The following is a 23,434-nucleotide window of genomic DNA, read 5'->3' on the forward strand; positions in this document are numbered from 1 at the left end:
ATATATATATTGTGTATGTATAGTATGTGTATATTTTTTGCTCAATATTTAAAATGATTCATCAGATCTACTGTTTTCAAATTTTTCTGCATTATTTTTCCCCTTTAATGTAAGAATCAATATTTTAGTGTACACAGCTAACTGAATGTTTGTCCATGCAAAATATTCAATACCCCAAGAGTGAAAAATAATTCAGTGAAGTGCTTTTAAAAGTTGCTTAATTTGCAGTACTCAAGTATCAAAGGTGAGCTAATAATTTGGGTCTCAAATTGGGTGCTTTGTTGGACTTATAAGACATTTTATGTAATAAGATGCTCTGAATTGGTGTCTTGTTGAACACGGTTACTCTTATGAAATTATTTACATTTTTGTAAAGTTGGGATGGTTCCAGTACTAGTGAATCTTAACCCATTCACAGGATATTCATACTCTGAATGAAGTTAAAGTGCCAAAGGTATCCATCATGATGTGAAAGGAATGTAAACCAGTGATGACCACAGATGCAGAATTCTTCCTGCACCTACTCCTGGCCCATTTTGGTTAGCTGTATACTCTCACCTCCAGAATCAGTGAGACAGTGTGAAATGTACACCAGAGCAAAGCATTGGAGGATGCGAGACACCAGCTGAACCCTGAGGGTGCTTCCCTTCAACTTCTCTAGTGAAACCCAGTGGAACCTCAGCGACCCAGGGAGCTATAAATATTGAATTCTCATTCTCTTATCCACTGTATCAAAAGGACCCTCAATCTGTGCAAATCTGCCTTGGGAAGCATCCAAGCTTTGAGACCAACGGGTAGGACTGAAGGGGGCAAGGAGAGCGACACCATCATTTTTCTGTATTGATCAGACCACACCAAAATACATTGGCATCCACTTTGGGAGCCAGGAAATCAAGAGGAAGGCATTTGGAAAGTTTCTCAGACAAATTAAAAGAAATCTGGAAATAAGAACTCATCTATACAGGGTCTTTTATTTACTAAAATAGAACCATGTTATAAACATGACTTTGCAACATGCTTTCGAAAACTTGAATGTATATCTTGCCCATCTGGCGTGGCTCAGTGGTTGAGCATCGACCTATGAGCCAGGAGGTTGAGGTTCAATTCCTGGTCAGGGCACATGCCCAGGTTGTGGGCTTGATCACCAGTGTGGGGCATGCAGGAGGCAGCTGATCAATGATTCTCTCTCATCATTGATGAGATCTCTATCTCTCTCTCCTTCTCCGTTCCTCTCTGAAATCAATAAAAATTTATTTAAAAAACACCCCACAACATTAAACAAAACAAAACTGGAATGTATATCTTGAATATCCCTATAATACAGTATATAAAAACCTAAAATTTTCTGTTTAATGACGATACATGATATTTTATATATATAGACTAGAGGCCCGGTGCACAAAAATTTGTGCACTCGGGGGGGAGGGGGGTCCCTCAGCCCGGCCTGTGCCCTCTCGCAGTCTGGGACCCCTCGGGAGATAACAACCTGCTGGCTTAGGCCTGCTCCCAGGTGACAGAGGGCAGGCCCAATCCCTAGGTGCAGCCCCTGGTCGGGCTCAGAGCAGGGCTGATTGGGGAGTTGGGGCGCCACCCCCTGTCATGCACAGAGCAGGGCGGATTGGGAGGTTGCGATGCCACCCTCAGTCATGCTCAGGGTAGGGCCGATTGGGGAGTTGGGGCACCGCCCCCTGTCACACTCAAGGCAGGGTCGATGGGGAGGTTGCGGCGCCACCCCCTGTCACGCACAGAGCAGGGCCAATCAGGGGGTTGGGGCGCTGCCCCCTGTCACGCACAGAGCAGGGCCCATCAGGGGGGTTGGGGCTCCATACCCTGTCACGCACAGAGCAGGGCCCATCAGGGGGTTGGGGAGCTCCTCCCTGTCAAGCACAGAGCAGGGCCGATCAGGTGGTTGAGGAGCTCCCCCCGTCACTCACAGAGTAGGGCCGATAGGGGAGTTGGGGCACCGCCCCCTGTCACACACAGAGCAAGGCGGATCAGGGGGTTGGGGCGCCGCCACTGTCACACTCAGGGCAGGGCCGATGGGGAGGTTATGGCTCTACCCCATCACACACAGAGCAGGGCCCGTGGGGTGGGGGTTGGGGTGCCGCCCTCTATCACCCACAGAGCAGGGCCGATCAGGGGGTTGGGGCGCCGCCACTGTCACACTAAGGGCAGGGCCGATGGGGAGGTTATGGCTCTACCCTGTCACACACAGAGCAGGGCCGATCAGGGGGTTGGGGCGCCGCACACTGTCACACACAGAGCCTCAGGGCGATCAGGGGGTTGGGGAGCTCCCCCCTATCAGGCACAGAGCAGGGCTGATCAGGGGGTTGGGGCACCTTTCCCTGTCACGAACAGAGCAGGGTGGATAGGGAGGTTGTGCCCCCCCGCCCCCCCCCCCCCCGTCACACACAGAGCCGCAGGGCGATCAGGGGGTTTGGGCGCTGCCCCCTGTCACACTGATCCTGGTGCCAGGAGGCATATTATCCTTTTACTATATAGGATAGAGGCCTGGTGCACGGGTGGGTGCCGGCTGGTTTGCCCTGAAGGATGTCCTGGATCAGGGTGGCGGTCCCCACTGGAGTGCCTGGCCAGCCTGGGTGAGGGGATGATGGCTGTTTGCAGCTGGTCACACACCCTTCAGGGTGGGGGTCCCCACTGGGGTGCCTGGCCAGTCTGGGTGAGGGGCTGAGGGCTGTTTTCAGGCTGGTGGGTGACTGAAGCTCCCAACCGCTCCTTTTTTTCTTTTTCTTTTTTTCTTTTTATTCTGGGCCAGCTTTAGCTTTGAGGCTTGGCTCCAGCTCTTAGGCCTCCGCTGCTGAAAGCAGGTTTCTGGCCTTTGTTTACCTTCTGTATTTGAAACAATGTTGCGATCCTGCTGGCTGAAGCCCGGGGACTAAAGCAGGTTTCTGGGGTTTTGTTTAGCTTCTATATTTGTAACATAGTTGCTTAGAGTTGCAGCTCAGAGGCCTGCAGCAGCAGGCGGGGAATGCTGGAGTCCTCCATCACTGAAGCAACCAAGCCTCATGTTAGTTTCAAGCTGCCTGGCTGCCGGCCATCTTGGCTGGCAGTTAATTTGCATATTTCCCTGATTAGCCAATGGGAAGGGTAGCGGTTGTACACTAATTACCATGTTTCTCTTTTATTAGATAGGATATATATAAATCTGTGTGTGTATCTTTGATGTTTTTCATATAAATCTTATTTTTTGCACCATTTCTCTTCACCACTCTCACTCCCCCGACACCTTGCCCATCACACTAGATTTTTCTGCCAAGGGCCATTTGTATATTTATAACATCATTTGAGGGCCATACAAAATGATCAACTTAAAAATTAGCCTGTCATAGAAAACATCAAAGACTCCATCAAAAAACTACTAGACTTAATGAATGAATTCGGCAGTGTAGCAGGTTACAAAATTAACACTCAGAAATCTATGGCTTTTTTACACAACAACTAGAGAACTGGTGCACAGATTCGCACACTGTGGGGTTCCTCAGCCTGGCCTGTGCCCTCTTGCCGCTCCCACTCATCCCAGCCCCTCTGCGCCTACTGCTGCTGCTTGGTAGTGTGCTGCACAAAGACGGGAGAGGCTCCTGCCGCCTCAGGGGAGCTCACTAGCAGTGAGCCTGGTGTCTGGTGCCCATCAGTCAGCTGAGCGGTGCTCCCACTGTGGGAGCGCACTGACCACCAGGGGGCAGCTCCTGCATTGAAAATCTGCCTCCTGGTGGTCAGTGCATGTCATAACGACCAGTCGCTTTGGCTTTTATATATATAGATAATGAACTCATAGAAAGAGAAACTAAAAAAAAATCCAATTTATCATCGCACCAAAAAACATTAAGATACCTAGGAATAAACTAAACTAAGGATGTAAAAGGACCTGTACTCGGAAAACTACAGGACACTGAAAAAAGAGATAGAGGAAGACATAAACAAATGGAAGTATATACCATGTTCATGGATTGGTAGAATCAACATCATTAAAATGTCCATACTACCCTACCCAAAGCAATTTATAGATTCAATGCAATCCCCATTAAGATACTAAAGGAATATTTCACAGACCTAGAACTAACTCTCCAAAAATTCATAAGGAATAAAAAAAGACCCCAAACAGCTGCAGCCATCCTGAGGAAGAACAAAGTTGGAAGGATCACAATACCAGATATCAAGCTGTATTACAAAACCACTGTCCTCAAAACTGCCTGGTACTGGCACAAGAAGAGACATATAGATCAATGAAACCGAACAGAGAACCCAGAAATCGACCAAGCCATTATGCTCAATTAGTATTTGACAAAGGTGACAAGAGCATACAATGGAGTCATGACAGTCTCTTCAATAAATGGTGTTGGGAAAATTGGACAGATGCATGCAAAAAAATGAAACTATATCACCAACTTACACCATACACAAAAATAAACTCAATATGGATAAAGTACTTAAACGTAAGATGGGAAACCATAAAAATCTTAGAAGAAGCCATAGGCAGCAAAATATCAGACATATGTCGTAGCAATATCTTTAGCAATACAGACACCATGGCAATGGGAACTAAGGAGAAAATAAACAAACGGGACTACATCCAAATAAAAAGCTTCTGCACAGCAAAAGAAACCATCAACAAAACAACAAGAAAGCCCACTGCATGGGAGAACATATTTGCCAATGTCATCTCCGATAAGGGTTTAATCTCCATTTACAGGGAACTCATACAACTCAACAAAAGGAAGATAAACAATCCAATCAAAAAATGGGCAAAGGACCTAATAGGCACTCTGAGAAAGAGGACATACAGAAGACATATGAAAACATGCTCAAAGTCACTAATCATCCGAGAGATGCAAATCAAAACAACGAGGTACCATCTCACACCTGTCAGAATGGCTATCATCAACAAATAAAAAAATGACAAGTGCTGGAGAGGATGCGGAGAAAAAGGGACTCTCTTGCACTGCTGGTGGGAATGTAGACTGGTGAAGCCACTGTGGAAAACAGTATGGAGTTTCCTCAAAAAATTAAAAATGGAACTCCCATTTGACCCAGTGATCCCACTTCTAGAAATCAGAAACACCAATCAGAAAGAATATATGCACCCCTATGTTCATAGCAGCACAATTTACAGTAGCTAAGATTTGGAAACAGCCTAAGTGCCCATCAGCAGATGAGTGGATTAAAAAACGGTGGTACATCTACACAATGGAATACTACACTGCGGTAAAAAAGAAAGAACTCGTACCATTTGCAATATCATGGATGGACTTGGGGAGCATTATGCTCAGCAAAATAAGCCAGTCAGAGAAAGATAAATATCACATGATCTCACTCATTTGTGGAATATAATGAACAACATAAAGTGATAAACAAAAATAGAGGCAGAGAAAAGAAATATTTTAGAATATAATAGAAGTAATCCTGTTATTTGCAGTTTTTTAATATTTCCTACAACTTTTGTGATATTATACTATGTAAGTACAGTTTTGGTAATATTATATTTAAAATCTTTTTTTCTTGAAATATTAATGTTTATTGCATGCAATATTATTATATTTAAAATCGTTTTTCTTGAATTATTGTTTATTGCATGTAACATTATATTTAAAATCATTTTTCTTGAATTATTGTTTATTGCATGTAAATTATTATATTTAAAATCATTTTTCTTGAAAAAAATTAGCCTGCTATATTTCATCAAATATTTAATTAATTCACCTCTAATGCCTTGTCAGGCCCAGACCAAATGATTTTGCGGACCGTACACAGCCCATGGGCTGGACATTCCCCAGCTCTGCACTAGGTAAACCATTTTTATTATCTAAAATATATACTTGAATGTTTTTCTTGTATGTACATTAAAATAAGCATCTTGTCAGGACACTTTTTAAAACACTATTGCTTTTCAAAAATTAAACAGCCTATTTGGTTTTCTTATGTGCCTTTTCTCTTTACCTCATGGAAATCTTTCCACCTCATATAGTTGTACCCCATCATTTTAACTGGCTATGTAATCTATATATGCAAAGCCTAAGCAACCATTATGACCAGACGACCAGTCAGTAGCTATGATGTGCACTGACCACAGGGGGCATATGCTCAACGCAGGAGCTGCCCCCTGGTTGTCAGTGCGCTCCCACAGCCAACCTCCTGTGGTCCCTCCCCCTGGCCGGCAGGCCCCGATAGGGACTGGGCGAGATAGCCCCGATAGGCCCCGATAGGGACTGGGCGAGATAGCCCCGATTGGCCCCGATCACTGGCCAGGCCGAGGGACCCCACCTGTGCATGAATTTGTGCACCGGGCCTCTAGTATCTTATGATAAAGATGGTCCACAGTGTAGTCAACCATTCCTCTACTAATTGGCATTGATTTGGTACTCAGGTTCTAGCCACTAAGAATGCTACATTAAATATATTTGTATATGTGTTTTTACCTACTGGAACTGTTATTCCTATGAAAGAGTACAAAAACAGGTCTGCTGGATTGAAAGGTATAATTTTTATCTTAAAAGGTGTTTTAAAGTAATTTCCATAAAGGCTCTAAGTCAGTGGTTCTCAACCTTCTGGCCCTTTAAATACAGTTCCTCATGTTGTGACCCAACCATAAAATTATTTTCATTGCTACTTCATCACTGTAATGTTGCTACTGTTATGAATCATAATGTAAATATCTGAGATGCAGGATGGTCTTAGGCGACCCCTGTGAAAGGGTCGTTTGACTGCCAAAGGGGTTGCGACCCACAGGTTGAGAACCACTGCTCTAAGTTAACCTTTCAACAGGAAAAGATAATAGCCTTTTGCCCACAGCCCTAACAGCAATCGGTGCTAACACCCTTTAAAATGCTACCTCTGAAGGGTATCAACTATCGTTTTAAAATCAACTTTATTGAGGAATAATGTAAACATATAAAAGTACACATTTTAAGTATATAGTTCAAAGACTTGACAATTTAACCACCATTGCCACAATGATACAGAACATTCCCTTTTCTCAGAAAACCCCTTCATGTCTCTTGGCAAGCGATTCGCATTCCCTTCCCAGGCAATCACTGGAGATTTTCTCTCTACAGATCAGTGCTGCCTCCTCTAGAACACCACACATATGGAATTACCTGGTCATATCATTTGCTTGTTGCTACTGTGCTTTTAAGTGTTTAGTGATTTAGAAGAGTGCTTTATTGTTGACACTTAAATATATAAAATACCAGCATATTTCACAATCTAGAACAAATACTCCAAAAATTTATATGGAACCTATAAAGACCCAAATGGCTGCAGCAATCTTGAGAAAGAAGAACAAAGTTGGACACAATACCAGATATCAAGAAACCCAAAACACCAATCAGAAAGAATGTATGCACCTCTGTGTTCCTACCAGCATAATTTACAATAGCTGAGATCTGGAAACAGCCCAAGTGCCCATCAGTAGACGAGTGGATACAAAGCTACTGTAATCAAAATAGCATTGTATTGGCACACGGACAGGTAATAAATCAATGGAACAAAACAGAGACCACATAAAGCGGCCCCAAGCCATTACGCTCAATATTTGACAAAGGAAGAAAAACATACAATGGAGTTAAGACAGCCTCTTCAATACATGTCGCTGGGAAAATTGGACAGATATATGCAGAAAAATGAAACTAGACCACCAACTTACACCATATACAAGAATAAACTCAAAATGGATAAAAGACAAATATAAGTCGTGAAACCATAAAAATCCTAGAAGAAACCATAGGCAGCAATAACTCAGACATCTCTTGTAGCAATGTTTATGGATACAACTCCTAGGGCCGTGGTTGGCGAGCCACATGCGGCTCTTTGGCCCCTTGAGTGTGGCTCTTCCTAAGCCTTAGGAGTACCCTAGTTAAGTTAATAACAATGTACCTACCTATATAGTTTAAGTTTAAAAAATTAGGCTCTCAAAAGAAATTTCAATCATTGTACTGTTGATATTTGGCTCTGTTGACTAATGAGTTTGCCGACCACTGTCCTAGGGCAAAGGAAACTAAGGAGAAAGTAAAGAAATGGGACCACATCAAAATAAAAGGCTTTTGCACAGCAAAAGAAACCGTCAACAAAATGGAAAGGATGGGGACTGGGCGAGATGGCCCCGATTGGCCCCGTCACTGTATGAGAGAATGATACATCTGATAAAGGTTTAATATCCAAAATATGTAAGGAACTCATACAACTTAAAAAAAAAAAGGAAAATGAACAATCCAATTAAAAAATGGGCAAAGGACCTAAATAGACATTTCTCCAAAGTGGCCATTAAAATGGCCAAGAGACATGAAAAAAATGCTCAAAGTCACTAATCATCAGAGAGATGAAAATTAAAACGACAATGAGATATCACCTCCTACTCAGAATGACTATCATCAACAAATCAACACATGACAAGTGCTGGCAAGGATGTGGAGAAAAGGGAACCCTACTACACTGCTGGTGGGAATGCAGACTGGTGCAGCCACTATGGAAGACAGTATGGAGTTTCCTCAAAAAATTAAATATGGAACTGCCATCTGACCCAGTGATCCCACTTCTAGGAATATATCCTAAGAAACCCAAAACACCAATCAGAAAGAATGTATGCTCCTCTATGTTCCTAGCAGCATAATTTACAATAGCTGAGATCTGGAAACAGCCCAAGTGCTCATCAGTAAACGAGTGGATAAAAAAGCTGTGGTACATTTATACCACAGAATACTATGCAGTAGTAAAAAAGGATCTCTTACCCTCTGAGACAGCATGGAGGGACCTGGAGAGTATTATGCTAAGTGACATAAGCCAGTCAGAGAAAGACAAGTATCATATGATCTCACTTATATGTGGAATCTAGTGAATAAAATAAACTGATGAATAAAATAGATCCAGAGACACAGAAGCATGGAACAGACTGTGGAATCTCAAAGGGAAGGTGGGCGGGGGGGTGGGGGGGGACATATGGAACACAAGATTTTCTTCTGATTGTTCTCATTTTTACATTTAAGTCTTGAATTTTTCTGGAATATATGTGTGCATAAAATGTTCAAGTTAATCTTTTTTTTAAAAAATATATTTTATTGATTTTTTTACAGAGAGGAAGGGAGAGAGATAGTTAGAAACATTGATGAGAGAGAAACATCGATCAGCTGCCTCCTGCACATCTACTGGGGATATGCCCGCAACCCAGGTACATGCCCTTAACCGGAATCGAACCTGGGACCTTTTAGTCCGCAGGCCGACGCTCTATCCACTGAGCCCAACCGGTTTTGGCAAGTTAATCTTTTATATGGATAGTCAATTGGGTCTACAGGTACAACTATTAAAGAAAAAAACTAACACCTTCCCTCACAAAGGCAAAATTCCATCTTTGCTATTTATTTAATTCTACGGTTCTGAGTTAGCTAGTCTCTCTCACCCAGGTTCTATGAGAGAATTAAGCTCTGATGCTTAATACATACACTATGTATGATAAATGGCTTCTCTCTAATGCATCTAGAATAGTGCTAGTTCCATACTATCCTTGGGAAAACCAAGAAAATAGTTACTCAAATCATTTTTTTGTGTTCTGAGATTCAGGTGAAAACACGAATTGAGAAGGCTCTATTCTTGTTGTTGCTGTTCTACTGCTCTACCTACCTATACTGCGTTAGAGTCCTACTGACTACATTTCAGTGGTTTCCCAGTATGCTCTGAGGGGGTAATGTAGATCCCCTCTCCTACCATCAGCACCTGACTTGTCCTGCCTATTCTCAGGCATCCATTCTTCTTTACCCACCTAAAAAAATTATCAAATATTTAGTCAATTTTAAAATAATTTAAAATAATTCTCCTTAAAAAAATCCTTGTGGGATTTTAATGAATCTTGCATGATTGCCTGGGAATTTGCATTTTATGACATAGGTCTGAGAGGGGAGATTTTTGCAGCCTAGTTTCTCCCAGGACTGGCCCATTCTGATCCTCATCTAAAGGTCCTCCTGCCTCGGTCCCAGGCTCTCAGTGGTGCAGAGATCAAACCCTGCACTGGCTCATACTGGGCTCCAATGGAGCCTAAATTCTCTCACACTCCTGCAACCCTCCTGACCTCAGAAGCCTCTGTTCAAGAGAGGTAAGTAAAGTGGAATCAGAAGGGGAGAGAAGATCGAAAACATTCAAGCCTCTCACATCCCAGAATCCCTTTCTCAGGATTAACTTTCTTCAAGTCCTCTGAAGATGAAGGCAGGTACTTTCCACCTCGTATTAACGTCACTGCCAGACAAAATGAAATTCCAGACTGGATTCAATTTGTCTTGAAAACCACAGTGATCTTCTGAATGAAAACTGAACATATCACTCACTTTAAAGGTGAATTCGACGGTTATTCGCTTGAATTATTTCTACTTCCCTTTTCATTTTATTCTGCTCTTTCTCTAAGTGTTTATTTGTCTGCCTAAGCACTTAAGTAAGGATGATATCATAGGCTAAGATATGAATCATTCTGGGAACTCAGCCATTAATAGAAAAAATGACACTCATTTAACTTTTTGTCTCTGACAGTACCTTACTTAATTAGGGATTGATGCTCCATGGAGGTGAAATGCCAATGTAAAGTTTTACTAATATGGTTGCTTTTGGTTCTATTATCTAAGAAAATTAAAATTCTGTTCAAAGAAGATAATGGTAAAATTTACTGAGGCAAGGAATACTTTAGAACTTTTCTGTTGTGAAAACGTAATCAAGAATAATTCTCTTAAGATGTTAGAATAACTGTTACATAAAGCATAAAAGTAAAATTGTTTTTTAAAACAGCTAACAAACTGGTACATATGTTATACTCATTTACCTTCCTCAAATAAATCACTTTATTAGCTGGTATAAAAGAGCTCAGACATTACCACAATAAATAAATATGTTAGGCACAGAACATCTGTGTAGCTACTAAATCAATCAATCAATCAATCAAACTATTACACACTGGCAAAATATTAAGCTGGAATAAAATGCCCAAAGTTAACAGCAACAAAAAAAGAGTTGACATTCAGCCTGATACCAAGTTCTGTTTTGATCTGCGTTCCCTAAAAGTCGTAACATCAAAAGTTCATTCATAACCTTTAAGATAATGTCATCTGACTCAGTTTTCCTCTCTACCCTCATTTCACGGTGCTTGCCCAGTGTCCACATTCCCCTCCTGCTTTCCTTCAAACAGGACAGCCCGTTCCTGATCTTCCCTTAGCTGGAATGCTCTTTGCCACATCCCTGCCTGGCGGGTTCAACCCAACTGTCACTTCCGCAGGGGAACCTTCTTTGACTCTCCAATTTACAGTGTTATCTCCCTTCCACCCTATAATGCAGACATATAATCTCCCTATCCCATTATCCTACTTAACTGTACAGAATGTATCACTATTTGAAATTAATATACTTAATTTCTCTCTCTTTTTTTCTATTTCTGTATGAGTTCCCTAAGAGTGGGGACTTTCTTTCCGACAGGGATATCCCCAGTGCCAAGAACAAGTCTTTGTTGAATAATGGATGTCAATAATCATTCATGTCACTTGGATAATTTGTGTCAACTAAAAATAAGAAAATATCTAAAACTTTTATTTTGCTCTGAATTTCTTTTCCCTTTAATTCTTCTAAAATCCATATTCTAATTTCTAGGAAATGGTCAATTTTTCTTTTGTTGCTTTTTCAAAAAAGAACATGTTTCTAAGAAAACAAGTTTTTACATACTAATAAGTATTTAAATATGCTGTTTACTAACCAAACAAGTAAAACTATTTCTTCAAAATAGCTGTTTTGGACCTAAACCAAAAGTGCCTAACACTGTTTTGGAAAACATGTTTAATGAAAAATATAAACATGCAATTCATGTGAAAAAAAAAAGTGAATCAAAAAGTAGAAGCACTATGCAAAACTTGTAACTTAAGAAATTTTTTAAAACACCAAGAGAAACTACATATCATCATATAAATTATTAATGGCTTGTTAAAAAATTGTTATTTTTTAAATGGAAATTCTAATAATAAACTCAAACCAAGAAAAACTCTAAGGACAAATACAATTAAAGTATGTCACAGAAATAAAAATATTTATTGAGCACTTCAGTTAAATAGAGTCCAAATTAACATAATGAAAAAATGAAGCAATATTTTCCATTTAAATCAACACAATAAGCTAACTGCTGACTTTTACTTAATATGCTCCCAACTGAGCTGATTAAAACTATTAAGTAAGACTGAGGAAAGGAATACCTTATAGGGAAATGGCACTTTACAATTTAATCAGAACATACTGATATGCTTTAATAGACCACAGCGGGGTAAATATAATATGCTACTGTTCTCCTCTTTAAATTCTTTCAAGTATGTGTCACTGTTGAAAGCAAATATCATAACTTTGTTTGATAGAGTTTTCAGTTTGCAGATGATATCCATATGACAAGTATAACATAAAGAGGGGAGGATAAAGGATCCTGTATGGGCTGTAAGGTTTCTATATTTCATGTAAAGTGATTAAAATAACAACACTAAATAGGTAAAAGCTTTGATAAATATCTTATACCCCTTAAGCAATAAGGAAAAAATTAAGAATACATAAATGAACATGGAGTATTAAAAAAATTCAAATAATAAAAAAAGAAAATGGAAAGAGAAAAGCAGAAAAAAAACAGACTTAAATGCAAACATATTAATAGTTACATTAAATGCAAATGGTCTAAACAAATACTTAGAAGACAGAGACTATTTAGATTGGTTAAAGAAAAAAATAAAGCCCAAATAAATATTGTCTATAAGAAACCCACATTAAATATAATGATAGAGATAGGTTAAAGGTAAAAAGACAAAGAAATACATACTATGTAACACTCGTCAAAGGAAAGCAAAAGGATGGAAAAACAGTATAACATAGGAAGGCAGATATATACTATATTATTATTAAACAAAGTACATGCAATGTCCAGGTATAAAAATTCCCATTTTATAATATAAAAGTAGCTATTAATGAGGAAGACAATAATCCCTCACAGGCACACACCTAATAATATCACTTAAAAACATACCTAGAGAAAGAACTAAGGGAAGGAACAGACTAATCTATAATCATAATTGGAGATTTGAATACCCATTCTTCAGTACCTAATAAACAACTTAGGATATTCCAAAATGGCGGTAGAGTAAGTGGAAGCTACTCTGACACTCTCCCAGGATCAAACTGGAAATACAATTAAAATACAGAAGAACCACCATGAAAATTCAGCTGAAGATTCGCTGGAGAGAAACCTGATAACCAAGGACGGAAAGTGGAGACTGCAAGGAGACTGGTAGGAAGTGCACCAATGGGGAAGGGGTGGCTGGGCTCCTGCACACAGCAGCTGCAGGTCTGGAGAAATCTCAGCTGCAGGGGAGCAATCTGCAGGGCCAGAAGAAGTGGAGTCCCATAGGCCATGCTTGCGACAAAGTTTAAGATAAGAGCTCCAGAGAATGCTTTATAAAGAGGGAATAAACTACTCACCTCTCAAAACTTGGCCCGATAGTGTAATTACCAAATAAATAAAGTCTTTTAAAAAAGGTATCCCAATTTAAAATACAGAATTAAGCTTAAAGAATGTGTAGCCGGTACATCTACATATGTATGTTGTATGCCAAAGAGCTCTCCTGAGCATTGAGATCAATTACTACTTACCTGGCAGGAGCTGTTGGATAAATAATTTTTATGTGTTGGAATGTTAAATCTTGATTTAAAACCTGCTTGATCCACTTTCTCAATCCTTGTCCAGAATCACCTGATGAATAAAAATAAAATCTAGATTAAGATAAAACATTTTGACAATACGGTGTATTTAAAAACTGTCTAAAACTTTCATGTCATACAGAGGATGGAACAAGGAATAAAAAAAAAAATCTCCATTCATAGAAGTAACTGCAGAAACTGATTTATCAATATGAACTGATCAGGCATCAATGGGTAGGAATAATTTTGATTACTCCTAACTTCACCATTGATCACTTTAAAGGCTTTATTTAAGCTTGAGTTGTTAAGTTTCCTCATTTGTTTAAAGGTTATAATAGGAACAAATAAATGAAGTAAATAAATTTTTCTATATAAAAATTCTATTTTTTTTCTGACTTTAAATAGCCATTTCTTATCTTTACTCTTAAAAATAGTTAATCCCTAAAGTGCTTATAAACTTTTATAGTTGGAACAACCTAAAACTATTTTCTTGGTTAAAATAATAAAATCCTTCAAAAGGGGTATTCAGCATGTTTGTATTTTTAAACTCAAGAAATCAGAATTTAATTGTGAGAACATGTTTACATGACCTAAAATAATGATTATGTTCCAAGGCTAAAAAATCACCAAAATTCATGCAAGAATAAATGTATGTGTATATCCATTAAAAAAATGAATATAGCCCATCTTATATAGGGTGTTCCAAAATTCACGCAAGATTTGAATTTTGCGTGAGCATTAACAACAAAAAATAAAAGCCTAATTTTACTTGGTTTATTGAATCAGATTCTAGTATCTGTTGCCCTTTGATTTCAATCCCTTCCATTTGATAAGCATGATCAAGTACCAATGATGGCCCAGGAGCAGGGACAATGAAGACCAATGAAGACCACGGCTTTGCGTATGTGCCAGCACAGCCGTGGAGGCCGTTTACCCGTTGTGCTTTTCCATACATAACCCTATACTGTATACTTTATGAATCAATAAAAAATTTTCAATTTTTAATTATAAACCTGTGTTTTCTATCAAAATTACTTCTTGCGTGACTTTTGGGACACCCTAAAATATCCTGAAGAGGAAACTGAAACGGTAACAACTTTAATTTTTTTAATCAATTCAGTAAGACATCAATTTAAAAAACACCTACTGAATACCTATTAATGTGTCAGGCACTGTGTTCACTGCTAGAGGAAGTGATGGGAAGGTGAGGGGAGAAAGAACCCCTATCCTCCTGGAGTGTAAGTTCAGTGTTGGAAACAGACATTAGTCCAATAATCATATACATGTATGTGAAAGACATGTAACCACTGCAAAAACGAGACGTGTGCTGCTGCCAGGGTTTACGGCCTTCAGAAATGACCCAGTTAAGGAGTTCAGGAGTAACTTCGCTGGAATACAAGCTCTGCAAGGTTCATTCTGCGTTTTATCCACTGAGTCATTTGTTCACTTAATGCTTACAACAGGACGGACACAAACCGGGCGTCCCACGGGAGGTTGTGGAATGGGGTGAACTCAAATCTACAGGATGGTGGAAGGAGCATCTCAGATACAGCATAAGGCCAACGCGAAGAGCCTCCGGAGGAAGGAGCAGTAAGCCATCTAAGCACTGAATAGCAGGAAATGAAAGGAAGAGCAGTGAATGCGAGATGAGGTTAGAGACACCCATTTAACAATAACTGTAATAAAGAGTTTGGCTGGCCTTTGTCCCCAGTTCCTAAGAGAGAGGTAACCTCTAAACCCTTAGAATTTCCTGAGCGATTAGAGTGTCTTTGTTATTCATGGAAAGGCCCGCAAACCACAGGATAGCTTCACTAAGATGACTCAGGGTGGGAGCTGGCCAGCCAGAAAGACCAACCATGTGATTAGAAGGTTGGGGCTTTGAACCATATGATATCAGTCTGACCTCCAGGGACTAGAGGAGGCTGGAGATTTGAGTTCAACGCCAAATCAATCATGTCTATGCAATAAAACCCAAATAAAAACTCTGGATAAAAGGCTCAGGTGAAGCTCCCTTTGTGACATTATTCTTTTGAGTATTGTCATACCTCAGCGCTGGGAGTTAATTCATTACTGAGGATGACAAAAGATTCAGGTTTAGAACCCTCCCAGGCTTTCCCGATACAGCTCTTCTTTTGGCCGGTTCTAACTTGTATCCTTACACCATATAATAAAGCTGTAATTATAAGAAAATAAATGCGGCTAGAGAAGCTGAAGGCACCTGACAAATCCTGAGCGCATAGAGAAGCCAGACATATTTTTGGGCAGGAAGGTGGCTTGCCTCTAAGGATCACCCTGGTAACTGTGAAGACAGAAATGAAGGACAAAAGGAGATGGGGGAGACCAGTTCAGAGGCTACTGTTCAGGTGACAGATACTTAGACGAGGGGAACAGCAGTGGAGTATACAGAATTAGGAACTAGAGATATTAGGAGCTAAAATTAACCGAAATTGGCAAGATATGGGGGGGGGGGTGTCAATGGTGAAAGGTTTCAAGGCTGACGGTGAGGCTTTTGGCCAGGACACCTGGTGAACAATATAGTGCAGAGACAGGAAACGCATGGAGCAGCTACTCCTTATTCTTGCTTTTTTTTTTTTTTTTAAATAGAATGTACTATCTCCTACTATATATTTCCTCCTGTAAACTCCAGGGGAGCAAGGATTTGTTTGCCTTGTTCATTGCTGTGCGCCCAGAGCTGAGAACAGTCCTTGCACAGAGTGGCCATGTAACAGCTATTTCTTGAATGAGTGGATTAACGAACTAGTGATTACTAGGCTATTGGGGAAACATGTCTGGAGCTCAACTGTGACCTAAAATGGAGATGCACATCTGTGCTTCCTGTATTTAGGTAAAAATAGAATCTGTGGGCTTGTATGGAGGTTAGCCCAGGGAGAAAAATGTAGGATGAGAAGAGAACCTAGGACCAGATATTGAGGCATCTCAACATTAATAGCCAGAGGAGGACGAGGCTGCAAAATAAACCAGAAGAAGCGAACAGAGGCAGAAAGAACCAGGACAGCGTTTCAAGAAAGCCGAATGCTGCTGACAGTTCAAATAAGAGTAGGCTGAAAAATGTCCATTACTTAGCAACACTGGGAACTTGAAGAGCCAACCCAATCGGCTGGCCAAGGCTCACTGAGATAGGCAGGCTACTCCCTGGGCCCAGCTGGCAGGAAGCCAAGACCTTCCCTTCTCCTTGCAACCAATCATCACCAGACTGAAGTACACTGCTGCCTGTAACATTTATTTTGTGTGTGTTTTTTTGGCAGGGGGTGGGGTGGGGACGGAAATTAAGTTTTTTTTCCCTTGTTCACACATGAACACTAGCAAGAAAGACTATCCTTTCCTGATCTTCCACTCATTGAACTGCTAAAGAAAAATACCCCTGGGTGGAGATATAACATGGTACCGAGACACGTGACACAAAAAGAAGCATGTAGTCACATTGCACAAGCCCCAGACAAACCTGGCCTCTACATCCTTAGCCGTCACTTTCCCCACCTAAGCCCCTTTAAACTTCTCCCTGCCTTTGTTCGGGGAGCAGCCGTGTTCTTTCCCTTGGTGGTGCTGGTTTCCTTGTGCACAAGTAAACCTCCTTTCTCTACATTGGTTTCCGGTGAGCTCTTCTGACTTCTCTTCTGGGCAATAACAAGAACCCAGCGTGAGAGTGGTAGGACTCTCACCTGTGACCGGGAAGGCCTGGGTTCAATTCTCAGACAATGTACCAGGCTCTGCATTCGTTTCTGGTGCTCTCTCTCCCGGGAGATCGCAAGAATCGGGGGTTTCAGTGACGTAACATGACCATATGTGGAGAAAGCAAGACATGCACAGTTTGGGCCTGCATGAACCTTGTAACTTAGTGTGGAATATAGACACTAAAATAGGTCATTACAGATATCATGAAAATCACTGAACTACAGTGTCCTAAGGAAATACATAACAGTGTATTAATGTCATCTGGGAAGCTGAACAAAGCTAGTTAACTATCATTTGTTTTCATCGTCCTGAGAAAAAGTACTTCTTTGGTATTTTAGCAGCAGGAAAGGCTTAAATTGATTTGGCTTTATATAACTTCCACTCCCTCCCATTCCTTCTATGGCTGCCATAAGTATTCTAGAAGAGAACCTCCAACTCTTAAAACAAAACAAAACACCGGAAATGTGCCTCTAAATTCTTTTCATCAACCTTGAAAAGCAAAGCTGAATGCTACAGAACAACACCCATCCATCCACCCAGTCGCCAAGTCCCCCTTTTAAGCCAGCACCTTATTCCAAGAGCATGGTAAAGCTATTAAAACTGGGTTACCCATATTTGGATTAACCAGAAGCCAAACATCTCCTATCCCATAACCACAAATACCCAAGTTCAATGTAAAATCATACTCCTAATAAGAGTTTTATTCGCTAAATGGAGCTCAAAATGTACAGAAATTGCATTTTAGTTGTAAAATGGGCAGAACTCGTTGGTTAAATTATTTAAGTACAAAGGGAAAAACACACACACATATATATACACACTACACACACACACACACACACAATGGACAACTCAGAGCTATATAGTTACAAGTTTTCAGAGCTATAAAACTACAAGTTTTTAAAATGTCATCAATCTTGAAACTGAATAAAAAGCTAAGAATAGTTCATTTAAGCAAACTGGCCCAAGGAAAAACAGAACCAAAGCCTAGGAGTGTGACCTAAAAACACTAAAATAATCAACTTACGAAAAGGAGTATGGTGCTGGGGGGTTTCTGGGTGCTCATCCGTGGATACCCTTGGAGCCCTGAGCAAAATTAGTAGTAGTCGCCCACCTGTTACCTTGAGACACCTCACCTTCTAATTATGCTCCATCAGTCAAATCTTTCCCTTTAAATGTCGTGGGCCCTTTTCTGTTTCCAAAACGAAACATCCTATCTGTGGTCCGCAAACTGCGGCTCGCGAGCCACATGCGGCTCTTTGGCCCCTTGCGTGTGGCTCTTCCTAAGCCTTAGGAGGACCCTAGTTAAGTTAATAACAGTGTACCTACCTATATAGTTTAAGTTTAAAAAAATGTGGCTCTCAAAAGAAATTTCAACCGTTGTAAGTGTTGATATTTGGCTCTGTGGACAAATGAGTTTGCCAACCACTGTCCTAGTTCAATTTCTGTGCGTGTGTGTTTCACCTTACCTCTCCAGAACACTGATCCTGGCCCCAGGCAGCTCTCTGTTGGAGCCCCAGCTCCTCCACTACTTAAAGGTGATAGCATCCAGGTGACCCGGGGCCAGCTGTTCAACCACCTGAGACTCATTTCCAAAATGACAAGCCTTGGCACCCCGGCCTGTTCCCAGGCCTCCGCCATCCAGCCACCATCCCCCTGAAGGCGACCGAAGTCTCAGCTCCAAGGCCACGTTCCCAGCCAAATCGCACAAAGCCCTTCACCCTCCAAAAGCCTTTAAAAAAGGGCCAACCCGCAGCTTTCCCCTCGCAACTCCCTGGGCAGTAAACCACGCACCATCTTGTGCCACCTCCCCCCTCCCACCTTCACAGCTGACTCAAACGAATTGAATTGAATTGTTTTTTGAGGCAGGCGGCCCCCTGCGAACACTGGCTGCATGGCTGCATCTCATTTCTTAAACAAGCCCCCCCCCCAAAAAAAAACACCCCCAAAAAACACAAAACCCCAAAACTAACCACCATCTCCCAAGAGCTTACCCTGGGCCAAGCACTAGGGACGCAAAGACTAAAAACAAGGGTCCTTACTCCCCGAAAAGCTCCACATCCAGAGGGGAGGACAGACATGAGTGTGAATTACCCAGGAGTTTCAGAAACCTACAGAATGAAGGACACGATGCCAAAGGCAGGCGGACTTGGCTTTGTGCTATACCTTGGGGTGCTTGGTGACAGCAAGGGGGGGATGGTGGTGAAGGGGTTGGGAAAGGAAGTGGGGGGGAAGCAGGAAAGAGATGAATAAAAATTATTTACGAAAACTGTGATTCTCAATGGCCTACATCCCTGTGGGAGGCCAGAGGGAGACCTGGCAGGGAACCCACTGCTGCTGGAACCCGCAATCCCTCGCGGACACGTGTTGCGGACGGAGGGCTGGACGCCTAGGCCGGAAGCCAGGACGCGGGGCCAGTGATCCCCAACAGGGAAGAAAGGAAGGCAAAGGGGGGCTCCTGGAGCCCGGTGACCACGCTGCTCGTGTGTCCACGGAAGCGGAGCTACCGAGGGGCAGCCGCCCTCTCCGAGTCCGCCGGGCCCTATGGGGGAGCGGGCCCGGCGCTGGCTCCGGCGGCGGCGGAAACACTGGGGGGCAGGGTGCGGGGGCCGCGGAGAGGGTGCTCCCAAGGGGCAGGAAACAAGAACGTAAAACTGGGATCCACCTGAGCCGTGCAGGAAAATGAGGGAGGCGCTGTGCCTCCCCGCCGGCGACACCACGCAGCGCTGCAGGCGAACTGACCCCGACACGGCCGCCATGGCTGCAGCCCCGCCCCGAGTCCCGCAGGCCCCGCCTCTCCGGCGTCCGACGTGCCCGCGCGCGCGCACGTACGCACGCACGCGCCGGGGCTGGGGGCGAGGCGCGCCTGCAAACGCGCATGCGCGGCAGGCCTGGCGCTGTCCCGCCTCTGGGTCAAGTCTGCAGCCAGCAGTTCTGTGGATGCTGTGAGTTCGCTTTTTGGCTAAGAATGGTTTTATAAAGGAGACAGTTTCGGTGAGGGCAAGGAATATGTATATATATATATTTGGCTGTAGGATTTTAAGCTGAAATCCTAAACTCAGGATTTTTTTTGTGTTTTGTTTTGTTTGGGAATATATCGGTGTTCATATGTTTAAAATGGAACAGGTATCCGCATATCTTACCTTCTACTTTGGAGCTTGTACAAGATGAAGCTAGCTAGTTATTTATACTCGGGATACAATAGCCATATAATAATAACTCTTTGTATAGTTTTAAAAAAATAGTTTACAAAGCAAATCTAATTTAAAGAGGGGCCATTTCTCACCCGTGGATTATTGAAAGAAATGGAAAATAAATGTAGGCCATTTCCATGGTGTGGAAAACTTGGAATCCTGCGCATTGTTGATGGGATTGCAGAATGGTGCAGCAGCTATGGAAATAGTTTGGCAGCTCCTCGAAAAGTTAAACAGAATTACCATACGATCTTATTTCGCTTCGAGATGTAAAAACAAAAAGAAAAACACACACAAAGAACATGAAAGCAGGGCCGCAAACAGATACGTGTACACCAGTGTTGATGGCAACATTATTCACAATAACCCACCCAAATGTCCATCCATGGGTTAATGGAAAACAAAATGTGGTATAGACATACCATGGAATATTATTCAGCCTTAAAAAGGAATGCAGTTCTGATCCGTGCTACAACGTAGGTGAACCTTGAAAACATTACTCTAAGTGAAGTAAGCCAGTCATGAAAGGACAAATATTGTGTGATTCCAGTTACATGAGGTATCTATCGTAGAAAGTTTTTTATAAAAGACTGAAAGTAAGGTAGTGGTTACCAAGGCCTGAGGGGAGGGAAGAATGGGGAGCTACTCCTTAATGGCTGTAGCCACTGAACTATATCCTTAAAAATGGTTCAAATGGATAACTTTTAAAAATACATATTTTATTGATTTCAGAGAGGAAGAGAGGGAGTGAGAGATAGAAACATCAATGATGAGAGAGAATCATTGATCGGCTGCCTCCTGCACGTACCCTTCTGGGGATCGCGCCTGCAACCTGGGCATGTGCCCTGACTGGGAGTCAAACCATAACCACCTGGTTCATAGGTTGAGGCTCAACCACTGAGCCACAATGGTTGGGCCAAATGGATAATTTAATGTTATGTATATATTATCATATTTTATAAAAGCACTCCTTCCCCCCAAATAGAATTACTTTCTATATAAATATCTAACCACAGACATCTTTTAATACTGAGTGTTGTAGCCCTAGCCTAGCAGGTGGCTCTTACCTTGTGTAAAATTCTAAACAACCCAGTGGACCTTTAAGTGCTATTAAACACCTGACTTCCATTCATTGTCATCTACATCATATTTAAGCAGTTAAAACTTACCTTTTTGGTTAAAGGTGATCACCCTACTCCCAAGTGGCTGAACTGCTTATCATCCTGGGTGGGTTGCCAAGATAAGCTCTATGCCAGGGGTGGGCAAAGTTTTTGACCCGCGGGCCGTAGTTTGCCCACGGCTGCTCTATGCTATCCCACTACAATACCAATGCTGTGGATGGGAATTCACATGCCATTCGATATCCAGCTCAAACAGGAGCTTTTTGAGTCCTTTCACTAAAACCTACAGATCTTGAGAGTGAAGTCATTAAGGAGGACAGGCTGGGTTGGGTTGAGCGCTGATGATGAATTCTCACAATAATTCTTCTCTCTCTAGACCCGCCTTTCCCACGTGGATCTCGTTAACCTCCAAGAGCCAGGTGAGAAGAGGGTAGTGCTGTACTCAGGCCACATGGAGACAGGCCAGGTAAGGCTTTAAGTTCTACTCTTAGAACCCTGTTTACTGCCGGCAAACCTTGCTGTGCATGACTCCATGCCTTTGAGACAGCAAAAAATCAGAAACAATTCCCTCACAGCTGTGTTTATTATGATTGCTGGTAATAATAATAAGCAACTGACATTCATTGCATACTCGAGGTGCCAAGAAGCATTTTAAGTAAAATCCCATAAAACTCTGAACTGTTACTATCTGTTTTTGCCAGTGAGGCTCAGAGAGATAAAGAACTTGACTGAGGGTCATCCTACCAGTCCTTTGTAGAGTCTGGACTCCACACGTAGGGCCTATCTGACTCCAGACTTCAGGTCCTTCACTGGTACCCGCATTTACACATTAGCTCACAAAAATAAGACAAGACACGTCCCAACTATGTTATTTAAACACAAAAGCAAAACAAAGCTTCTGGAATTTGGACTGTGGCCCTTTAGAATCTCTGTCGATTAGGAGTTCCGGTGTTTCTTCAGATGCCCCCAATTCTCCTGGTGTTAGTTCCTGGTTTACTCCTCCATCACCGTGACCACCTGTTTGAGCAGTACCTGAAGGTTGAGATTCTGAGTTTCACCTTGAACTTGAGCCTTCCCAGATTCAGGATCATTATTAGCATCAAGCCAGATTCTTCCAAACTAATCAAAGTGCTCTTTTATTTCCAGTGATTTAAATGCTTAGCTATTGTTGCTATTCCTTTCATCTTTATTTATAGAACAAACAGAAGGTTTTAGATGACTATATTTAGAAATGCCATCTGGTAGGCAAACTATCGAACAAAAATGTTTTGTTCCTTTCATGTGACTGCAGTACTTTGAAATGTAATTAAGTTTCAGGATGGTTGTTTGCTTCTTTTATGGTGGATCTTTTGCCCTGTTGAACTTGGGGGGAAAATTATCCCTGGAAGGTTTTTATTGGTACATTCTTTTATTCTTTGTGTATCTTTTAATTATTTTGTTGTTGCTCATTTGCTTTGAGCCAGTCTGTGTGCCCATTATGGTTGCACTTCTTTTTGCTAACTTGAATGTCTAAACTCAGAGAATCAAGTAAACAAAATAAAAACAAAACAGAAAAGTCTCCCTTTTTGCAAAAGTTTCAATATCTGTTGGGATCTAAACATATAAATGTCAGGGTCAGAGTTTAGTTTGCTGTTATACTATGTGTTTAGAAATCCTTTAGGGCACACTTGTTGCCTTAAATAAGTTATTGAAATATTAGCCACTTAGATAGCAAATGTTTGGTAT

General features: G+C 41.7%; 1 protein-coding gene and 1 long non-coding RNA gene across 3 annotated transcripts in view; one reads left to right on the forward strand and one right to left on the reverse strand.

Annotated features, from left to right (window-relative positions):
* Nucleotides 1–20,153, reverse strand: part of LYPLAL1 (lysophospholipase like 1) — a 32,582-nt gene extending 12,429 nt beyond the window's left edge. The window contains exons 1-2 of the mRNA XM_036355122.1: nucleotides 20,060–20,153; nucleotides 13,654–13,753 (exon numbers count right to left, since the gene is read on the reverse strand). Of these exons, the coding sequence (XP_036211015.1) occupies nucleotides 13,654–13,753; nucleotides 20,060–20,153 (194 nt within the window). The remainder of the gene's footprint in view (nucleotides 1–13,653; nucleotides 13,754–20,059) is intronic.
* Nucleotides 20,154–20,245: 92 nt separating this feature from the next.
* Nucleotides 20,246–23,434, forward strand: part of LOC118678847 — a 388,841-nt gene continuing 385,652 nt past the window's right edge. Inside the window, exons 1-2 of one of the 2 annotated variants that reach the window (XR_004975049.1) lie at nucleotides 20,246–20,339; nucleotides 22,086–22,175. This is a non-coding gene — a long non-coding RNA (uncharacterized LOC118678847). Of the gene's footprint in view, nucleotides 20,389–22,085; nucleotides 22,176–23,434 lie in introns of both variants that reach the window. The other variant, XR_004975050.1, reaches the window with a different exon arrangement.

This window comes from Myotis myotis, unplaced genomic scaffold (assembly GCF_014108235.1).
Source record: "Myotis myotis isolate mMyoMyo1 unplaced genomic scaffold, mMyoMyo1.p scaffold_m19_p_21, whole genome shotgun sequence".
NCBI classification, from domain to species: domain Eukaryota; kingdom Metazoa; phylum Chordata; class Mammalia; order Chiroptera; family Vespertilionidae; genus Myotis; species Myotis myotis.